The following is a 21,205-nucleotide window of genomic DNA, read 5'->3' as shown; positions in this document are numbered from 1 at the left end:
ATTATTACATCATGCTATATTGACACATTAACATCCCTGTTCAACGGTGTGAACCTTGAGCTGGAGTGCTATTCAATTGTTTTCAACTATGTTTGCACGAGTGTGTCCAGAAATGGAATGACAATTGGCAACAATGGTGAAGGTGGGCAAGCAGGGTAGAACACATGATGCTAAGGGAGAGGGAGACGAAACAAAAATTGGGATCTGCACCACGGCAGAGACTAGTGTGTTGGCCTCTACCTTCACATGTTTTAAACTATGCACCACGGCAGAGACTAGTGTGTTGGCCTCTACCTTCACATGTTTTAAACTATGACTATTTTTGTCTAATCTTCTGGTGAAGCCACATGATGTGGTGAAAGCTAGAGGAAAACTGTAAGTACATGCCAAAACTGGACTTCATTACTTAGTGAAATGATGGCATGTGGTGTAGGTTATGCCTTATCTAAGAATTTTTTAGTATCTTTTTTATATTTCCTTGATAAATCAGGCATGCTGAAGACAAACATGTACTTCCTTTCTCTAAAATATCGATATTTGGAAACATACTTGTGATTTAACAGTGAAACCCTGATTTTACTTTTTTAGGGGGGCCTGTAAATAAAAAAACAACCAAAATTTGGGAAACTTAAAAAGCGAAAAAACATAAAGTCAGTGTAAGTAAGAAATGACTACACAATCGACTTTTGGAGGGGTATAGTGTGTCAAAAATAATTTAACAACATGAAAGAAGTATGATTATGAATTCCTAAGGAAAAAAGCAAGACATGCTGTGAAAATTAGTAGCAGATTAACATGACCCACTTTTGTGGGTAGGGATGACTGCTTCTAATTGCTGCCTATTAGGTTCAATCTGATTGTGTGGGAGCTAAATTTGCTCTGTAAACTGGTAACTGCTTGCTAGTTTTAGAAGTCTCAGGTAAAAGAGGGATCACTTATAGTTGGACGTCAAGCGACGATCGTCTTTATATACTGTAATCAAAGTGTCTGGATTAAGTTCACAGTGTAGACATGTAGAATGGGTCAGATCCCACTTTAAACTCCATATGCATCCAGTTCCGATTAGCCCAACAACATAAAGTGAACTCAAAACAAGATTTGTCAAACTTGCATATTTTTAGGGGGATTGTTATCTATGTCCACGTAAATCAACAGCAGTCTTACAGAGGGCAAACACATTTTCCACCAACAATTTCCCCATAAATAACGTGTTCTTTCAAGTTATCACAATAATTAAAGTGGATGGATTTGTTGTCACAAGATCAACTAGCTGTATGCTCTTTACAATGCAGCACATGAAGAGCAAACATCCATCTGCCTGTTCTATTTCTCCCCACATTAGACCAAATTTGTATGAATAATGACTAATAGCATATGAAGTAGAACATACCTTATTTTGTACAGCAAATATTACTAAATATGGGGTCTGATACTTGTAGAGTATCAAATCCACCAAATTTTTTATATTTGTGGAATCACCCTTCTCCATCACGATGCGAACCAAAGCATTTTCAAGAATTGGTCCTCCAGTTTTTACTCCACTCAAATGTAGTCTAACTGGACATACTTTACTATATACAGTCACCCTGAAAAGAAAAAGAAAAAGAAATGTTTCATGTAACAAAAACATACAAGTGCCATGTCTACAGGAAGGGCAATGATTTATACAATATGTATAGTATAATTTTACATGCAGAAGTACTCTTCTTGTGGATATGTAAAGGTGTGAAAGATTTCTGCAGTGGGAAATAATACATGCAGTACTCAAATTCTTATGCATATTTTTAGACTAAGGAATAACGATTCTCACACACAAACACCTAAAAATCTTATACACACACATATATAACACATGGAGAAGGCAGAAAGGCCACAGTACTAAATATCACGACAAAAATTACAACAGTATTCACACTCATTCCCTTCATGAGTGCTCTGCCACTTGCAAGTGGGTCTGATCTAAAAATAGACAACACCACACCACGCCTGAGTGATATCCAATAGCACTTGACCTCTGCCCTACCCTCCCCCAAGCATGCCAATGTTACCCTGCACCAGATGGCCACTACCCAATGCACCAGGCTTGTTTTGCCATTGTGATTTTGCTTGCTCTTGGATACGCAAGAGGAGAAGATCAAATGTGCTTGGATGTTATTTTAAATTGACCTTGACTTGTTTCCTTGTCCTAAGAGCTGCTGATAACTTATGGGGAGAAGAGGAGGTATCAATGTGTATGGCACTTCTTTTTTTTTTACATCGATAAATACACCAACTTGGGCCTCCCCGATGGCGCAGTGGTAGCGTCGTCGCCTTGTAATCAAGGGGTCCTGGGTTTGATACCCAGTGGAGGCACAAGTGGTTCGGATCCCACTTTAAACTGTAGGTCCAGTCCCGATTAGCCTTACTGTGCATAAAGTGGACTTAAAACAACAAATCAATCCAAATACACCAACTTGAGAAATGAGAGATAAGATCACAGGAATGTTCCAAAATACAACTTCTGGTAACTGCTTTCATTCAAAATGTGTTCTATGTTCCCTGTGGCATTTGAAATAAGAGCGAAAGTGTTAGAGATAATCAAAGTCACATAGGCAAACGAAAGATTTTCAATCTGCTTAATGAGTTGTCATCCAGGTTTCTGCAAAAGTTTATTACAATCCAGTTTCCCACTTCATACGTTTTCCTAACTTTGCCGATGTCATAATATTCGTCAAAAAAGTGTTCTGTTGACTGAGTGACTTCTCCCTCTTTTCCTGTCAGCAAACATGTAAGGGGGGGGGGGTGATGCCGATTGTTTCATCCACGATTTTCTTGCTTTTGTGTGGTGTGTGCACACTGGCTGATTACAGGCGACGGTGGAAGTGGACCCCTCTTTCTTTTCTTTGACTTCTAAAATGGGGCAACCAGTTCTGGATACATTCTTGAAAATGAAGAAAAACCATAGGACAAGTAAAAAAAAAGTGACCCCCTTTCCAGCTCATTCTCCACCACTGGTGTCCACGGCAATGTGATAATTGCAGAATTCAGGTCCGATTCTTTTTTTTAATGCTGTTGTATTATTGTCTGTTGCATGGTAAAACGTAAAGCAAGGGTCATTTCTTTCTTCTTCATGCTGCTGATAAAAATTCCATCTTCGAAAGTTGCGTTATCTTTAAAATACCGAGGATTTTCTCTTCGTCCACCTGTTACTCAAACTTCCAGCTGGTCTCCTTGTTTTTATGCTGCAGCTGGCACCAGTGTTTCCTCTAGCATCTGCAAAGCTGTTGCTTGCCGATAACAGCAATGACTCATCCAGCATGAAGGAAAAAGTCATTGTTTTGAATCTTGCAAAGCTGTTTTGATTTGAAGATAATGAAATTCGATATCCAGAAAGAAAAACAACAGTTAAAACAACTTCATGTTCTGCACCTTCTGATAAGCAAAACTGTAAATTTTATTTTGCATCTGACACAAGAATAAACTTACTGAACACTCAGAGCAGTGTTGGAAGGAAATGCACCCAATATAATCGCCGATTTTCTTCAGAACCATTCACGTGAAAAAAAAGTTCTCAATGTAGGAATGGATGCTGACACCGGGGGGGGGGGGGGGGAAACTTTTGGAGGAGTGGGTGTTTGACGTTGAGACTACTCCTAAATCCAACATTAAATCATCGATTAACGTGAGTGTAAATAACGATCTCCCATTTTGATATCTGGAAATGTGCAGGTTTCACAAAGCTTGTTTTGAGTTCATTTTATGCTGATGGGCTAATCAAAACTAAATATATACAGTTTACAGTGAAATTCAATTCCAAACCCGAATGACTATCGAGTGTGAAACTGTTTAATGTGTCCCAGGATACACATTCGATGCAAACAGATAGCAAGTTGCCCGTTTCCTTTTTCAGGCTGGATTACAATGTAAGTCGAGGAAGAGTTTGGACTGCTCACTGGAATGGGAGGGGAATGAATACGAAGTTGGTTGAAGCAAAGAAAACGTGACTTTTTTTTACGATGTACTTTACACAGCTGAACAAGAATGAATTTTACAGCCCCGCTTTATTTTTTCTGGTGCCTAGAAAGGTTCTGTTGTTTTCCTTTCCATAGGTCTCAGTGCATGAATTAGAATTGGATAAGAATTTCGTGGAAGAACAACAACTGTGCACAATTAAAAAATATAACATTTGTGAAAACGTTTTCATGTTCTATTTTCCTTCTCACAACATGCATCCTGTGCATAACAGGTTGTATAACTACCACGATAAATGGTGTTACCGTCTCCTAGGAATCTTTGTGTCGGTTTGAGCTCCGTTTAACGACCCTTTTCCCGGGAACTGTGAAAAGTCGTTGTATCGAGAGTTGACTGTAATTCCACATAGTTTGATACCTCATTACACAATTTAAAGGAAAATAATATGTGTGTGAGGTACATTAAAGAGTAAACTACCAATTCCTCACCCCAAAAACCAAATACAAAAATAAATAATATTAATAAATGTATATCATTATTTAAAGAAATTACAGAACTTCAAGGACAGGGAAATCCCAAAGTGTATTCCTTTTTCTTACAATGTGTTTCTATCAAGCTCTCTCACATGGAATGAATTTAGAAAAACGATGCAAAAAATCTAAAAGTGGTAAAAATGTTGACATGACTTTTCTTCTACACTCTTATGCAGTGATGGTGTTCAGTGAAGAGGTCAGAGGGCTGATGTACCCTTTTGACCAGTCTACCCCTATAAACCACCAGCAAACAAGATAAATAAGATAAAAATAAATGATCATTTAGCCTAAATATGCAATTTTGTACAGTTCTTAGGGATTTATTCAATGTAAGTACCCCCAAAATATTCTTGCCCCCACTCACTTTCTCTGGTGCCATAACTGCCCTTGTGTAGTTCTCTCTCCAGCAGGAAAAGATTTGTTGTCGATAGTGTACAAAGTGTATTTTATCTACATAGAAATTAGTAAACAGTGAAAGACCCATGCCTCATCCACTGAAATGTGCTGCAGGAGAATAAAACTTGGGACCCTTTGAGTACAATTAAATATCTTTGCATAGTAAGTTATCTCTTGTTTATATACATCTATGCTCTACACATGGGCCTTTCATAAGCCTATTAACGTTTAGTGGACAGCTGGTATACCTGTCATACCACCTCCATGTGGCAGCGATCTTGCCAAAAAAACACCTTCAAAAACTGTCCAATCTCTTCCATCAAAATTTTCAGGCTGACTGTACTCTCCCCCTTCCACTTTCACCAAATCAGCATGTTCACTATTACCTGACCCCCCCCCCCTGAACCTGTGCCCTCCCAAAAAAGAAAAACAGTTGCACTCGAAATCATCGCACCTTGGAAAAATAACCAGTCCAAGGACAAACCCACCATCAACAGATCCACGGTCACCAATGACCTTAAGCCACCCCAAAACACCCAGACTGTACTTAATTTATACAGCCATGAACTCACCACTGCAGAAATGGATGTTTGATCCAAAGGTCACACTTTCTCCCCCTAATTCCACCTGCTATTTGACATCCGCACTTTTGCCAGAAACCTCTTGCCCCCTCCTCCCAAGATCCTCCCTCCTGCCGACCAACCACCTCCTGGAAAGGTACATCACTGATGTCACCTCCAACACTTCTGATAGCTCATTTCTAGATGACTTCCACAACAAACCTAACCTCAACCCCTCCCAAGAAAAAGCTCTTCTAGACCTCTGCCACAATCATGACATCAAAATCCTCCCAGCTGACAAGGGGTCCACCATGGTGGTCTTGAACTCTCGGCAGAAGCCACTCTCCAGATGGCCAACTCATACACCTACAAAACCACCATGGTTGACCTATGAACCACACACCTTGATAAAATCCAGGACTTCATCCACTGCTCATCTCAGACAACCCCCCCCCCCCCCTGCTCCCAACTTCTTACCTACTGTCCAAATTCACAAACCTGGCAACTCTGGCAGACCCAACATGTCCAGCTACAACCTGCCCACCAAAAAAATAGCAGCCTTTGTTAACTTGTATCTCCAACCTCTTGTGAAAGCTCTGCCCTCCTACCTCCATGACACCAGCCACTTCCTGCAGAAAATCAACATCGATCCACCACTGCCCCCAAACACCATTGATGTCACTTCCCATTACACCAACATAACTCACTCTCATGGCCTCCACTCTATGCAATGGTACCTCAACAGGAGACCTAAATCCAACAATCCCAGCACTGACCCACCATGCCAATCTTGTCCACACATGAAACAATTTCACTTTCGAGGACAAGCACTACCTTCAAATTCAAGGCACAGCCATAGCCACCAGAATGGTACCATCCTGTGCCAACTTCTTCATGGGCAAACTTGAACAATAGTTTCTGGAGACCCAACCCCTGAAACTTCTCCTCTGGCTCCACTTCATCAACGACATCTTCATGCTCTGGACACATGGAGAAATATTCCTATCCACCTTCCTAGACCAACTTGACCACTTCTGCTCTATCAAGTTCACCTGGACCCACTCCACCAACCAAATCATCTTCCTGGATGTGAATGTGGAAGGTCATTTGGAAACCTCTATCCACATCAAACCTACCAACCATATGCAATACCTACACTTCTCCAGCTCCCATCCATTCCACACCAAGAAAGCCATCCCATTCTCCCTATCAGGAGTCAACACCCCACTAACCTCCCAACAGAACTACAACCTCGGCCTACACCAAGCTTTGGTCAACCATGGATATCCTTCCACCCTGGTCACCAAACAAATATCCCGAGCTGCTTCATACACCTCTACCAAGAAACCTGCCATTAAACTTCACTGTTGCCGTGCATACCAACCACCACAACATTCCGTTCAACGACTGCTTCCAGGTAGCATCAACCACCCGTTACCTTAATCCAACAACACCCCAGTACGTAAAAGATGGGAAAGGGCCTACATATCAGCCATGAGTGAAACCACACTGCCTGGCCTGAACAAAGCCAACCAGTCAAGTTCCCAGTCCCCACCCCTCACTACCCTTCACATCCCTAGTAACTCAATACAATGTCACAAAGAATAACTAAACATCTAATAAACATGTCTTGTTTGGATTATCTGTCTCTAACCTATGTCTTGAACATTGGACTTTTTTTATGCGTATTAATATTCAGATTATTATATCTCTCGTCCTTGTCAATTGACATTTGATTAGGAGTGTATGGATAAAAGTGCTGTACTTAGGAATTTTCTGTAAACCACACTATAAATACTATTTGAAATAAATAAAAATAAATATACATACGTATTTACACACACACACACACACACACATACTTACACAAATGGGCAAGCTTCATCTTGGGTAAGGGATTTATTGAATCCCATAGCATTCAAAGCAACCCATAACTCAGATGCATCACCACCATTGTCTTCTACTTCCATCTGATGAAGATCCATAAATCCAACCTTCGTTAGCTGACCATTTACAAGTTCAAAGTTTTCTGTAAATATAACGAATCTGCATTACAAATCTAAAAATAAGCATTAATTGGCATTAATCATTGGTTCTAGAAGAAATTAAAAGAACAGTAACTTCTCATTTTTGCTTTGAACATTACTTCCTAAACATGCTAAAGCAGTGAAAGTACTAGAACATAACAAGCATAAGTACAACTGCAGGTTCTGAACACAAATATGCAACACTTGTTGGCAAATACTGACAGCATGAACAGTAATATTTTGGCACAGCAAGCAAGCATCAAAGCAAGAAATACAGTCTTTGCAGATGGAATGAATATCAATGTACTTAACTGGACAAGGTGTCCCACTCAAAATTCCCCCTTCTTTTAAAAAAAAAATTCTGCTGGAAAGCTACTGTGCTACAGTTATGGAACTTATCAGTGCTACGAAGTAAAGCATATCAAAGAGTAATAATTGTCATTCAATAAATGTGAAGATTGCTCCTACTTGTGGACTCCCTTTTTGATTTCAAACTGAATATACTTCTAGCAGTAACAAATATATGGGAGTTGATCATCAGAAAATCATGCAAGTTACTTTTTAAGAACAGGTCTTCCAAACAAGAATAATGAAGTATATTTGTGCTGTATCAAATTGCATATGTAATTCATTGAATCTGCATTTAATCACACTTCTACCCCTCATCCTCCAATTACCCTCTTCCCATCAATATAATAAGTGCACAAGCTAGTGTTTAAAAAATAACTTTTCTTAGAAAAATTTATACTTTTAAAAAAAAAGACAATGATACAATGGAAAGAAAAATCTTTACCTTCAACTACTTGCCATTCATCATCTTGTACCTCTTCTCCAGAAGTTCTCCAATTGAAAAGATTAAATTCTTGCCTATTCAAAAGGCCATTATTGTCAAGATCTACTTGATGATAAACAGTTTGAAGGGCATTCCTGTAAGATTAAGAGCCAAAATGTTGTATGAATTCCATACTCACATTTTAAATATATAACAAGGGCCAAAAGAATATCACTTCTTTTTATGATACAACATGAGCCATTCTTCACTGATACCAAATATAAAATGTGAACCCAACTTACGAATTGGTAGTTCTCTCTGGAAATGTTGCTGAAAATACAGTACATTCACTTATTGCATATTTATTACGAACATGAAAAACCAGCAATAACAAGCAAAGATATTCCTCCTATCAAAAATACAATACATACAAAATCAGTAAAGGACTTGAATTGACACCTAATACTTGGCATCAACCAGGCAAAGAATGCACTAAGTTCTCAGTGGTTTGTTGTGGCATAGTGCACTACTGTTTCTCAACTTAGGTGAACCTGTTGGTGAAATTGTTGGCAAATTTTCCTGACGGAACATGTTCCAATTCCTCCAATGAGACTTTGAAGATACTTAATTCTGGTGACTGCCTTGGCCAGTTAAGGTCAGAGGCAAGATGGTGCAGAAACCAAGTGTTTTAACTCTGTAGCATATGTTGTTTTAGCTGATGCTCCTGTCCAAGCTGTTGGCTTGTGAAAGGGTACGTAACCTTTTCAAGAACATTGGTGCACACCATTGAACTGTATATAACATGGAAGGACTGCTTTATGGCGCAAAAGTGAAGCCATTCTCTCGCTTACTTATGCCAGGAAACGGGGGAAGAAAAGCTGAAGCAGACGATTTTTTTATGGCGGCAAATGGATTTTTACGACAGATTATTTACGAAATAAAAAGTTATAGTTTATGAGAAAACATTACAATGAGTATGTCACCTATATTCAAACACCATGGGATTAAAGATTAATATAACGATATCAATGTATTTTTAAGAACTTCTTGGTAAAAGTTGATTAATACTGAGAACTCCGCCGTTGCTGTCTGCATCGTGTCATAACTTGCAACAATATTATTGTTGATTGATTTAGTTTATTTTACTTCACTTTTCTGCAACTTTTGGCTAATTGTGAAAATGGGAATGAATAACGATATGATGAACGGACACTCAAAAATACTCATGCCCAGGCCTGGATTCAAATCCGAGACCCCTGGCATCATAGCATGCTCTGCTAGCAATTCAGAATATTGTTGTTGATATCAGAGCGACACTCCCAGCATGATTGGGTTCAAACCATCGATGAAATATTGGGAAGAAAAGAAATTTAGTTTTAATGCAGGATCCATATTTATTTATTTATAAATTCGACACTACATGCAAATGTCCACTCATCTTGTCTTCCAGCTGACAGCATCAAACTAACAAGAACTCTCCAAATGCACGAAAAGAAAATAATAATTAAAAAGTATGGAATAGATTGAAAAGTACATCTATGTATACAGAAACTTCGATTTTACTCAGTATTGAGTGAGACTAAATTTTGGTTTCATTATGAATGCATATATTTTGGACACATTAATTCTTCCTCTTACTGTTGACTGTGATAGATTATTATATAAATTTAACAACTAATATCTTGATTAAATTTCATAAAATGAGAAAATATGAAGGATACGGCAAGTGCGTGCAAGGAAGCTACATCTAACAAAATGCAAAACAAAATCTAGACTTTAACCTGACAGGATGCATGTTTTTCTACTAGGATGTAAGGATGCATGCTGGATACAAAATTAATGCACAATTAACACTTTCAGTAAAAAAAAAACTGAATCATGGTTGACAAATCTCAAACCATACTTAACACTCATTTTGAAGCTTCGACAATTTTTTTTTTCCTGTACGTCTTGCGAAACCCATCCATTGAATGGAAGTTGGGCCATATCATCGAGGCACTTTTTTGTGCACTAATAAAATTTCGGAACTACTGCTGGACATGCCAACCTTACACAAATTGCTTCTAAGCATGGCATGTAGATAAAACTAATATTTTACGACCATCTATGAATTTTTTAAATCAATTTGTTACTTCTGGTTAGCTTCTCTCCATGACTCAGTTAATTTCATATACTTATAAGTTATGATTGATTGATTCCATCCTCTAAATCATACATAATACAATAGGTACAATGGTATTGGTTATTACAAAGTTTAATCTCTTGCGAGAGTGTATGAAAAATGTGGGTGTAAACATATTTGAAAGCTTTCGCTATAACATTTAATTACCATCATCAACTTTTAATACATACATTTAGGTGTATAGGTGGGTTTCATGTGACATCAGAATTTGCACCACCGCCATGTTCGTGGCCAAGCGTTTGTCATCTACAAGGAAATGCCCACCATGTTGCATTCATTACATCTGTGCCAACTGTAAGTTTGTTAGTACTGTGTAAAATGTTGGTAACATTGCATAAAATTAATGACAATGTCATGCCATCTGGATATAGCGGTAATTTTTCATATGTTCAAACTTAGGGATGTGCTGAAGCCGATTGCAGATGTATGAAAATCGGCAGAAATTGACACATCGGCATTGGCAAAATTCCGATATTTAAACCGGTACAGATAATACTAGAGTTTACCTTCTAATAAGTTTCATATTTTAATTTTGTAAGATTTATTGAAAATTAGGTTTTGATTCTGCATCATTTGTAGAGTTTTTTTAATAAAATTATTGCAAACTCTCATTCAGAGGATCACCCTCCCTCAAAATCAGAAATAAAACAGTACATTGCTGAACCAACTATTCCATGTGACCAGGATCCGCTGTTGTGTTGGAAATTCAAAAGTGAGTATCCAAACCTGAAGCAAGTGGTAAGAAAATACTTGGGCAAACCTGCTGCATCAGTATTCAGTGTTGCTGGACAGATTTGAGATAAGAGAAGTAGGTTACTTCCAGAAGTGCTTCAAAAACTTGTGCTTCTGAAGTTGAATCTGCCAGCATTAAATTTACAACATTAAGAACAGGAATTCATTTTGCATTTCAAAGAACTGCTTGTGTACTAATGTTAAATCTGTTGAGAATCTATGTTCTTCTTAAAGATTCACATAACCACTTTTTTTTAGATGCAAATGTACATTTGCATCTCTTGGGAATATATATGTACAGGGTGGCTCAATAAGTCACTTAACACCCTCAGTACAAGGCCACTGCAGCATGGAATGTGAAAATGGCGATGACCAATCATTGCCTGGCCAAGGGGGAACCACATTGACGCCACCCACACGGTCGGCGGCCATCTTGATGTCCGCCATCTTGAATTCAACTTCAGAATTTTAAATGGGAAGGGGGTCGTGCGACATATCAAAATGGGCTAGAATTTCACGAGAAATGCAATGGTGAAGGTTTTTTCGACGTATCTTTAACCAGTAAAAAGTTATGACTGAATTCTTGTACCAATTTGCTCCTTTTCGAGGTGTTAGAAAAATGCCTTAAAATTTGTTTAGCGCATCGGTAATGCATCGAGATCAAAGTGACATCTAGGGAGAGAAGTTCGCATGCCATTGCACACGATTTTAATTGGATACATCCACAAAGAGCTGCGCATTATGAATGGTTGTCGCGAACAATTTACAGTGTGATGCTTCCATTGAATTAAAAGTCCTTCACAGTGACAAGGCTAATGTTTATGTTCAGAAGGAAGTTCATAAACAGAATATTAGATGCTTTTTATCTGATAACCCATTTTCGACAGATCAAAGCTGAATGGTTAGTGCTGGTAAGTTAATGGTGTGGGGTGCTGTGTGGAACACGATTGGTTAGTCAATTTTCCATCAACGGAACCTTAAATGTTTAGGGCTACTTGGATTTGTTAAATAAACAGTTTTTTTCATCCTTGCTTATGGGAGAAGGTACTTTTTACAGAGTTTTTTCAATAGGGAAGAACACCAGAACACTTATGGGAACATTATGAACCTGTTTTTGTCCAAAGTTAGTTATCAGATGACAAGGGTCGCATATTCTGTTTATGAACTTCGCATTTCTCGTGAAATTCTAGCCCATTTTGATATGTCGCACGACCCCCTTCCCATTTAAAATATTGAAGTTGAATTCAAGATGGCGGACATCAAGATGGCCGCCGACCATGTGGGTGGCGTCAATGTGGTTCCCCCTTGGCCAGGCAATGATTGGTCATCGCCATTTTCACATTCCATGCCGCAGTGGCCTTGTACTGAGGGTGTTAAGTGACTTATTGAGCCACCCTGTATATATATATGATATGCTATAGAAATGTACATAGCAAATTTATTTTTGCCATGCTGAAAATAACATCCCATTTCTGTTGAATAATCTTATGTATCAGAATTGGTTAAATATCAGCATCGGAAAATTTTCAGCTTCGTCACAATCAAACTCTTTGGGAAGTCGACAGAAAAAGATATGGAGAAAAAGCGAAGTATTGTGGTGTAGATCCATATAAACTGGACGATAACAAAATGAAAAGGGGTCAAAACCTTTGTCCAACTGTAGTTCACGTGTGTTTATTTACTTGACCCAGCTACCTGGAATCAATTTGTTTTCGTATTTATTAGTGGTTAGTATTCTGCTTGAAATATTTACATCCAGTACAGATTAACTGTAAATTCCAAGCCTCCGCCATTATCATCTCTATTTCCTTTTAAGGTTTGTTGAAGTGCTATAGTTTAAAATGTTGAGGTGCTCGAAAACATAATTTCACTCCTTGCTTTAACAATTTGGGATATACCTGCCTCTGTGGTAGAGTGGTTAAAACAGCTCATTACAATGCCTGAGACCCCAGGTTCGAATCCCATCCATGGGTGTTCTTTATTAGTTTTGCTTTATCAGTTTCAACATATCATCACTCAGCCTCGTCTTCACAATTAGCCAAAACTGACATAAAAGCAAAGTAAAATAAACCAAATCAATCAATCAATTTGGGATACTTATTCAATGTTCTTATTTCTGACAGTACGCAAAGATATCAATAACAATGAATAACAGTTTGTGTTAATGAACGAAATACATTAAATAATCAAGTACAATTATCAAGATGAATTAAACTTTGAATATTATCATTTTTATCTTCAAACTTATCAGAAGTATCAGCAGCTTTCTACCAAAAAGGATGATTAAACAAACCAGTTCGATTCATTTGTACTAAAAGTTACAGAGAATGTCTCACAATATCTTACCCGAGAGGAAATGTTCACTGCACACTCTATATTTGTTACTAGGTAGGGCCATGGGAGGGATAGAGTTGTCGCTGGTCTAAAATTTTACTTATTACCTATTATTTTACTTAATATTATTATATAGTATATATAAAGCTTATTTTGTGAGCTATTACAAAGTTTATATCATCTGATATGGGAGTAATTTATACTCTAATTTATTTCCACCTGAAAAACAGGTGCCATCTTGAAAATTTTGGATGACTCCAAGTTGTCTAATTCAAAGCTGACATTTTTTGGTCCCTTGAACTTCATATTAATGAGGTTTTCCTATGTTTGTATGACCAAATTGTCCAATATAGGAAGTAACAGAAATAAATTCACCTTCATGAGAAATTAAATTCATGGTACCTGTACACAAAATACTATGAAAAACTAAATATGCTGACCAAGGCAGTAATTTATTTTATTAAAAACATAAACTAAAACGTAACGTTTCAACCTTCTAGCAAGGTCTTCATCAGACTCTGTATCAAGTACAAAAGTAACAAGATACACCAAAAAGGGCATTACATATACACAAACATTACTCCCTCCAGACTATTATAAAGTTGTTAGGAACTTTCTAGCAGGTGGCTTTCACTTTCCAACTGTACTTTCACCTAAAAGGCTAAACATAATTACTTTCATATAGAATGTGAAGAGATATTCATATAGAATATCTCACGCTCTTTTTCCTTCATTTTTCTCCCTTCTCCTCTTCTCTTTCTCTCTTGTCCTTTCCACTCTTTCTATCACCTTCTTCCATTCTTTGTTTAACTTCAGTCCCCCATTCCAGTTCATTATGTCTTCTTCACCTTTCTTCTCTATTTCCTTGGCTTCCTTCCATTTTCTCACTAGCATTCTCTTCTCCCTTCCTATCTGCTTAGCCTCATCCCACTCTATGTCATGTCCTGTCCTGCAGGATAGACTGGACATAAACAGAAGAAGGAAGAAAAGAGGAAGGGGAGAATTGGAAGAGAAAGAAAAAGAGGAGAGAAGGTTTGGAATAAAGAGTATGGGGAAGACCACAGAAAAGATATGCAAAGTGCTTAGGAAAGCGGGAATTAAAACTTACAGGAAGGGAGGGAGAAGCATCTTAGGAATAGCGAAGAATGCAAGCAAGAAAAAGGAGAACAGAGAAGAGGAAGAGGAAGGGATTATCTACGAAATGAAATGTAAAGAATGTCAGTGTGTGTACATAGGAGAAACGAAAAAAAAGGCTGAAAGACAGGTTGAAACAACATAGGGATGATGTACGACTTAAGAGAGAGAGAGAAATGCAATATTTAAACACACGAGAGAAACAGGATTCTAGGCCTTACAATAATTTCCACAAATTTCCATCCCTTTGCATGTTGAGCCACTTCTCCGAGAGCCTCAGCTGGTCCCATAACATTCTATGTGATTCATGCAGGAAAGCATAATTTCAGGGGCACTTTGCCCGAAATTGACACAGTTTGGCCTCACGCAGTGATGCCAACTCTAGCATAATTGTGCTAAACGTAGTACGATTTGAACTTTATTGGCACCTAGCACCGTGTGTTTGGCATAATGTTAAAATATAGCATCATCTATAAACATGCGTTCCTGGGAGACAGACAAGTTAATTTCAGAAGAATACATTAAAAAGAAAAAATCACAGATCTTATTTGTTTCAAACAAAAGGTAGCATGCTGATCCAGCCACAGCTGTGGTCCACCGTCTTCTTTTCATCTTTTCTTTATCTTTCCTTACTTAGCTCACGAGGAACATTTTATTGAAGGAAATTGGTAGAAAGTTAGAGTCGCAGATAAAACAAGCTCACGCATGTTCACATCACAACTCCCCTCAAAATAGATGCATAAAATGAACTTGAAAACCTAAGTCATCCGAGCACAATTTAGTTGCATTTAGCAAAATTTAAGAGTTTAATCAGCACACTTTTTCTGATTGGGAGGTTGGCAATGCTGGACACATGGTACAAACTGGGCTTCACATCTGTTTCTTGCCCAGCGCGGGGTGTCCAACGAGGGGATAGGAAAGGCGAGGGTAGAAAGGCAAAGACAACCTGTTCCGAGGGCGAAAATATGTTTCTATCTCAGTGTTCTGCATTTTCGTCAGTTTCTCGATTTACTCCTGTTAAGTTTTTGTTGTATTGTTATATTTTATCGTGTTTTCTTCTTTTTGTTCATTTATTTTTGTATTGTTGTTTGATTGATTTGGTTCATTTTACTTGGCTTTTTGTGCCACTTTTGGCTAATTTGCGAAGATGGGATGAGTGATGATATGATTAAATTGATTGATTAATTTAGTTTATTTTACTTCGCGTTTTGTGCCTCTTGGCTAATTTGTGAAGATGGGGATGAGTGATGAAATGATGAAATTGATGAATGGACATTCACAAACAACCAAGCCCGAGCAGAATTCGAACCTGGGACCCTGGGCGTTGCAGCACGATGTGCTAACCACTCGGCCACAGGGTCCAGCATGATGAAATCAATTAATGGACACTCGCAAACATCCATGCCCAGGCCGAGATTTGAACGCAGCACCCCTGGCATCGTAACGCGATGTGTTAATCACTCCGCCACGGGGGCTGGCTTTCATTATTGTGAGCATTGGGAATAATGACTTGCATTACTCTGGAATGCTACATAAACAAGCATAAAAGCCTATTTTCGGGCATAGGAACAAAGAAGGGGCATCGGAAAATTGAGGACAGCCACTCAAATGGCATCTACAGCATCAACTTACAATAAAATCAAGAAATACGATTTACGAGTTAGCACAAAGAGTAACTATTCAGGTACGTTGATAGATGCAAGAATATGTTGTTACATTTTCAAAAATAACTTTAAAGGTTATATTTTTAATATTTTAAAAAAGTCGCACCCATAACAACACACACCTGTGGCCTACCCTTCCAGTGACACCACGCTTCGCCACTGCATTTCGGGGGTATACTGCTCCCTTCTTCACGCTTCTTCCTTGACACGTATTATTGCTACATGCTGCGTCAATTTATGTTGAACAAGGAATAAGGTAAAAGGTCTAAATTGGTAAAGGAATTGTTAAAAACTTGCCCATGTCTCAATAAAACTTTCCATACCCATTTCATTCTTCGTAAAAGCCTCCAAAAGTGTTTAAAGGTTAAAACTAAATACTGTAAAAATGCACTCTCCTCAGTCACCAGTGTTGGTACCCAGTTTTCTTTCTTATAGAATGCAGGAAGTTCCTCAAGGCATTTCTCCTCCAACGTAGCTCCCCTCCACTCCACCGTATTCTTACGTCATCTCCAACTCAAAATCTCCTGTCTCCTTGACTGCGTGGATTACCCCCTGTGTGACATGAAATCCTATTTTGTTTTTCATACTTACCTCCCACCTTTTAAACATCTTTATCAATATTTCATCTAGGTTCCCATCATCTCTGTTTAGTTTATTATTCCTTTCTTGGCATATATTAGCGGCCTCATACACATTTCTATTTATTCATTTATTTTCTCTTCTAATAACCTCCCTTTTCTTAATTTTATGTTCTTTTTCTATAGTGTGTTCGGATAAACATGTTCTTGGTATTTCCTCCCTAATATATTTATCATGTTCTTTCCACCTTACCTCCATGCTTCTTCCCATTTGCCCAATGTATTCTTTCACTCCCTCCTCGTTTTGCTTTACCATTTCTTCCTTCTTGTTATCTGTAAAATTTTTTCAATATTGTGTGGAGCCCTTATTCCACATTTAATGTCATATTCCTTTACTGTTTTTTCAATCTTTTCAGAAACCCCTTTAAATAACGGGATCCCCATAAACCTATATTTCCTTTTCTCTTCAACTTTGTCTTCCTCCCTTCTTCTCTTCCCCCTCCTTATTTATTCCCCTTTCCTCTTTCTCACAAATCTTGCCCTTTGTATCCTCCTCATTTTGTTCTCCTTATACCCATTCCTTTTTCCTACACTCATGATCCATTTTTCCTCTTGTATCAATTCCTCATTACGATTACATAGCCTTTTCACCCTAATATGGAAGTTTAAAAATACATTGTTTTTTGTTCTCCTCGCATGTTCATTAATGTGTAGGTCCCCTGCCAATGTCTTATGAAAAACTCCTGTTTCAATTCCCTTTTTTGTATTTATAATCCTAAGGTCCATAAAATTAATTTAGTCATTTTTCATTTCCTCCTTTGTGAACTTAATGCAGTCTTCCTGTTCTCCTAGAATTTTAACTAACTAACTAACTAACTAACTAACTCCCTAGCCTTCTTAAACCCAAAGGTTCATGGCTGCAGCAACACAGGCCTTCCATGTTTCCCTATCTTGAGCAACATCTATATACTCTTTTCCATCCCTACCGATTTCCCTTAGGTCCATCTCAACGTTGTCCCTCCATCTTCGTCTTGGCCTTCCTACAGGTCTCTTACCATCAGGTTTCCCAACAAGAATCCTGTAAACTCCTCTTTCTTCTCCCATTCGTGCCACATGGCCTGACCACCTAAGTCTTCTTGATTTAATTATTCTAATAATATCTGGACATGAATACAAATTATGTAGTTCTAAATTATGTAACCTTCTCCAGTCACCTGTCTCCTCATCCCTTTTAGGTCCAAAGATTTTCCTAAGGATCTTATTTTCCTAGAATTTTAACCATCCTATTTAAACCTTTTTCCTCAGCTATTATCAGTGTGTCGTCAACATATCTACCAAAGTATTTGACCTCCCCTTTCACTTGTTCTATAGCTGCCTTCTCAATATAATGCAAGAATATACTGGATATGATCCCTGAGATCAGGTTACCCATGGCTAACCCTTCTTTTTGTATGTATATCTTGCTGTTGAAGCTAAAGTAGTTATATCCAGTGTCTAGATGAAACCACCTGTTTTTATTCCCATGCAATTGTAACGCTTAAACCTTTTTCCATTAGCCATCTTTTCACACAGTCCACCGCTTTATTCCTGGGGACGCTTGGATATAAGTTTACTACGTCAAAGCTCATGACTGTATCATTCAAGTTTCTCTATTTATTTTTTTACCTCCCATGAGTTCCTAACACAATATTCAGTTTTTTCCCCTACTTCTTTAATTTGTTTTACTAATGTTTTAGCTAAATTATATCCTGGGTGCAAATACATCGGGATAATAGGTCTTAGGGGGATTCCCTCTTTATGTGTTTAAGGAATCCCAAATGATATTGGGATACTACCTTTTTTGTTACCTTCAATTAATTTATTTTTTACAGTTCTCACTAGGGTGATAATTGTTTCCAGTCCTTTCCTAATTTCCCTCTTAATTTTGTTAATTGGGTTTTCCTTTACTACTTCGAAATCTTTGCTACAGAAACATTCTTCCATTTTTCTTTTATACTAATCCTTACCTATGACCACCATTTTATTATTTTTATCTTAACAACTCATTTGAATCAGTTTCCAAATTCAAGTAATTAGGGGTAATACTAACAAATGAAAATGATATTAAAGAGGAAATAAAAAGCAAGACTTAATTCAGGAAATGCTTACTTTCCTCTTCATAAACTTTTCTCTTCTTGTATAATATCTCAGAAACAAAGTTAAAATATACTAGGGATGTGCCGATATGAAATTTTGGCCGATACCGATACAGTACCGATATAAAATTTACCGATACCGATAACCGATATTCTACCGATCCGATATAAAATTAGAAATGGTCCTTGAAGACCCTGAAATTTTCATTGATCTCCGAAATAAATCTGTGTTTCGAGCTGAATGCAATGCAAAAGAAGTTGAAAATTTAGACATTTACTTTTTCAGAAAGTAGGGCATGGAGATTATCCATAAAAATAACAACAAAATGGCAGAATTTTGGACTAAATTATAATATATTTATCGATATATCGGATCGGTAAAATAATCGGTAATTTTACCGATAAACCGATACACCGATATGCCTATATCGGCCGATACCGATAGAGTACCGATTAATCGGTCCCATCCCTAAAATATACAAAACAGTAATTTTGCCTGTAGTAATATATGGTTTTGAAACTTGGTACATTACATTAAAAGGGGAACATAAATTAAGAGTATTTCAAAATAAAATTCTTAGGAAAATATTTGAACCTAAAAGGGATGAGGAGACAGATGAGGGATGAGGAGACAGATGAGTAGAGGGGGTTACATAATGTAGAACTGCACAATTTGTATTCATGTCCAGATATTATTAGAATAAATCAATCAAAAAGACTTAGATGAGCAGGCATAAATGGGAGAGGAAAGAAGGGTATACAGGATTCTTGTTGGGAAACCTGATGGTAAGAGACTGTAGGAAGATCAAGACGAAGATGGAGGGATAATGTTGAGATGGACCTAATTGGTAAGTATGGAAAAGATTGGATTGCTCTTGCCCAGGAAGGCGTGTGTTGCTGCAGCCATAAACCTTCAGGTTTAACAAGGCTAGAAAGTTAGTTAGTTAGTTATTACATACTCTGACAAGAATTTGTTTCATTTTAAGTTTTTTCTGCTTGGTCACCTGAAAAATGTAAAATCTACTGCATTCTCATGCGAGTTTGTTAACCAGCTTACAGACATCTTCAATGTTAGAGTTGCTTGAAAGTACTCTCACGTAAAAATCACTAACATTTATTCAAAAACCCCTAAGTACATACTTTGACAACATATTTCAAACTTGGATGAAGATGGACCCATTGCAATGCATTTGGAATTGTTTGTGCTTCCAAGGCCATTATTTGTCATGGAGTTTGCTGATCTCTAGGTTTCAATGTTATTTCAGACTTTTGTTCCATAACACTAATTATGTGTTTGGTATCTTTTATCACTTCACCATAGGTCTTTCAATTTGCATGTTCAACATCTGCGAAGGGCATCTTGACAACTGAGAAGAAGATTGATTCATTTGCTTTATTTTACTTCACTTTTTTTTGTGCCACTTTTGGCTAATTTGCAAAGATGGAGATGAGTGATGACATGATGAAACTGATGAATGGATACTCACAAACATCCATGCCCAGGTCAGGATTCAAACCCAGGAGCCCTGGTGTAGCACGATGTGCTAATCTGGTGAAGAAGAAAATTATCTTGAATGGTCTTGAATGCATAGAGTTCTTTTAGCGTTTCTGAATGGAGAGGCAGGTACAGTTAGAATGCTGTGCTTCTTGGGTAGCACCAAGGGAAATATCATGTTTACATGTGTATAATGAGCATGCATGCACTCTTCGCAACATCATAATTGACCGCCTTGAAAAAATTCAAAGTCCTGAATTCATAAATTTGGCAACATAGCACTTCAGAGTCCACAAATAATATCCAACTTAGCAACAGTTTTTCTTTCTAAACGAAAACGCTCTTGTGAATTTCTTTCATTCTTTCACATTCCGTGAAGTTAGAAACCCTAAATCAGTAATATATTGGGTTGGTGCGAATGAAATGTCCGCTTTGAAGTCTGGTGGGAAACTCACCTCAACAACACAACACAGGGATTGACTGAGGTCACGGGTCTAACGTCATAAACTCTGTATACGTCCAGCAAACAGGCTGGAGCACCCAGACAGTCAGGAGGCAGTGTGTTGCCGAACAGGCTCATCTGAAAGTGCACCATGGAGAACACTCAATTGCGAGTGATTTGTCTTTACGAATTCAAACTGGGACATTCTGCTCAGCAAACCGCCAAAAACACTAACAGTGCATTTGGGCCAGGAATGGTAAATGAACGCAC

The 21,205-nt window shown here is 37.8% G+C and overlaps 1 protein-coding gene across 4 annotated transcripts in view; it reads right to left on the bottom strand.

Moving 5' to 3' along the window:
• Positions 1 to 21,205, bottom strand: part of LOC145984101 (EF-hand calcium-binding domain-containing protein 7-like) — a 184,667-nt gene that overhangs the window by 71,601 nt on the left and 91,861 nt on the right. For all 4 annotated transcript variants that reach the window (XM_083117517.1, XM_083117518.1, XM_083117519.1 and 1 more), the window contains exons 8-10: positions 8,261 to 8,394; positions 7,307 to 7,469; positions 1,391 to 1,586 (exon numbers count right to left, since the gene is read on the bottom strand). In XM_083117517.1, the coding sequence (XP_082973643.1) occupies positions 1,391 to 1,586; positions 7,307 to 7,469; positions 8,261 to 8,394 (493 nt within the window). The remainder of the gene's footprint in view (positions 1 to 1,390; positions 1,587 to 7,306; positions 7,470 to 8,260; positions 8,395 to 21,205) is intronic.

This window comes from Lepisma saccharinum, chromosome 2 (genome assembly GCF_977018435.1).
Source record: "Lepisma saccharinum chromosome 2, izLepSacc3.1, whole genome shotgun sequence".
Lineage (NCBI taxonomy): Eukaryota > Metazoa > Arthropoda > Insecta > Zygentoma > Lepismatidae > Lepisma > Lepisma saccharinum.
This window is presented reverse-complemented; position numbering and strand designations above follow the sequence as displayed.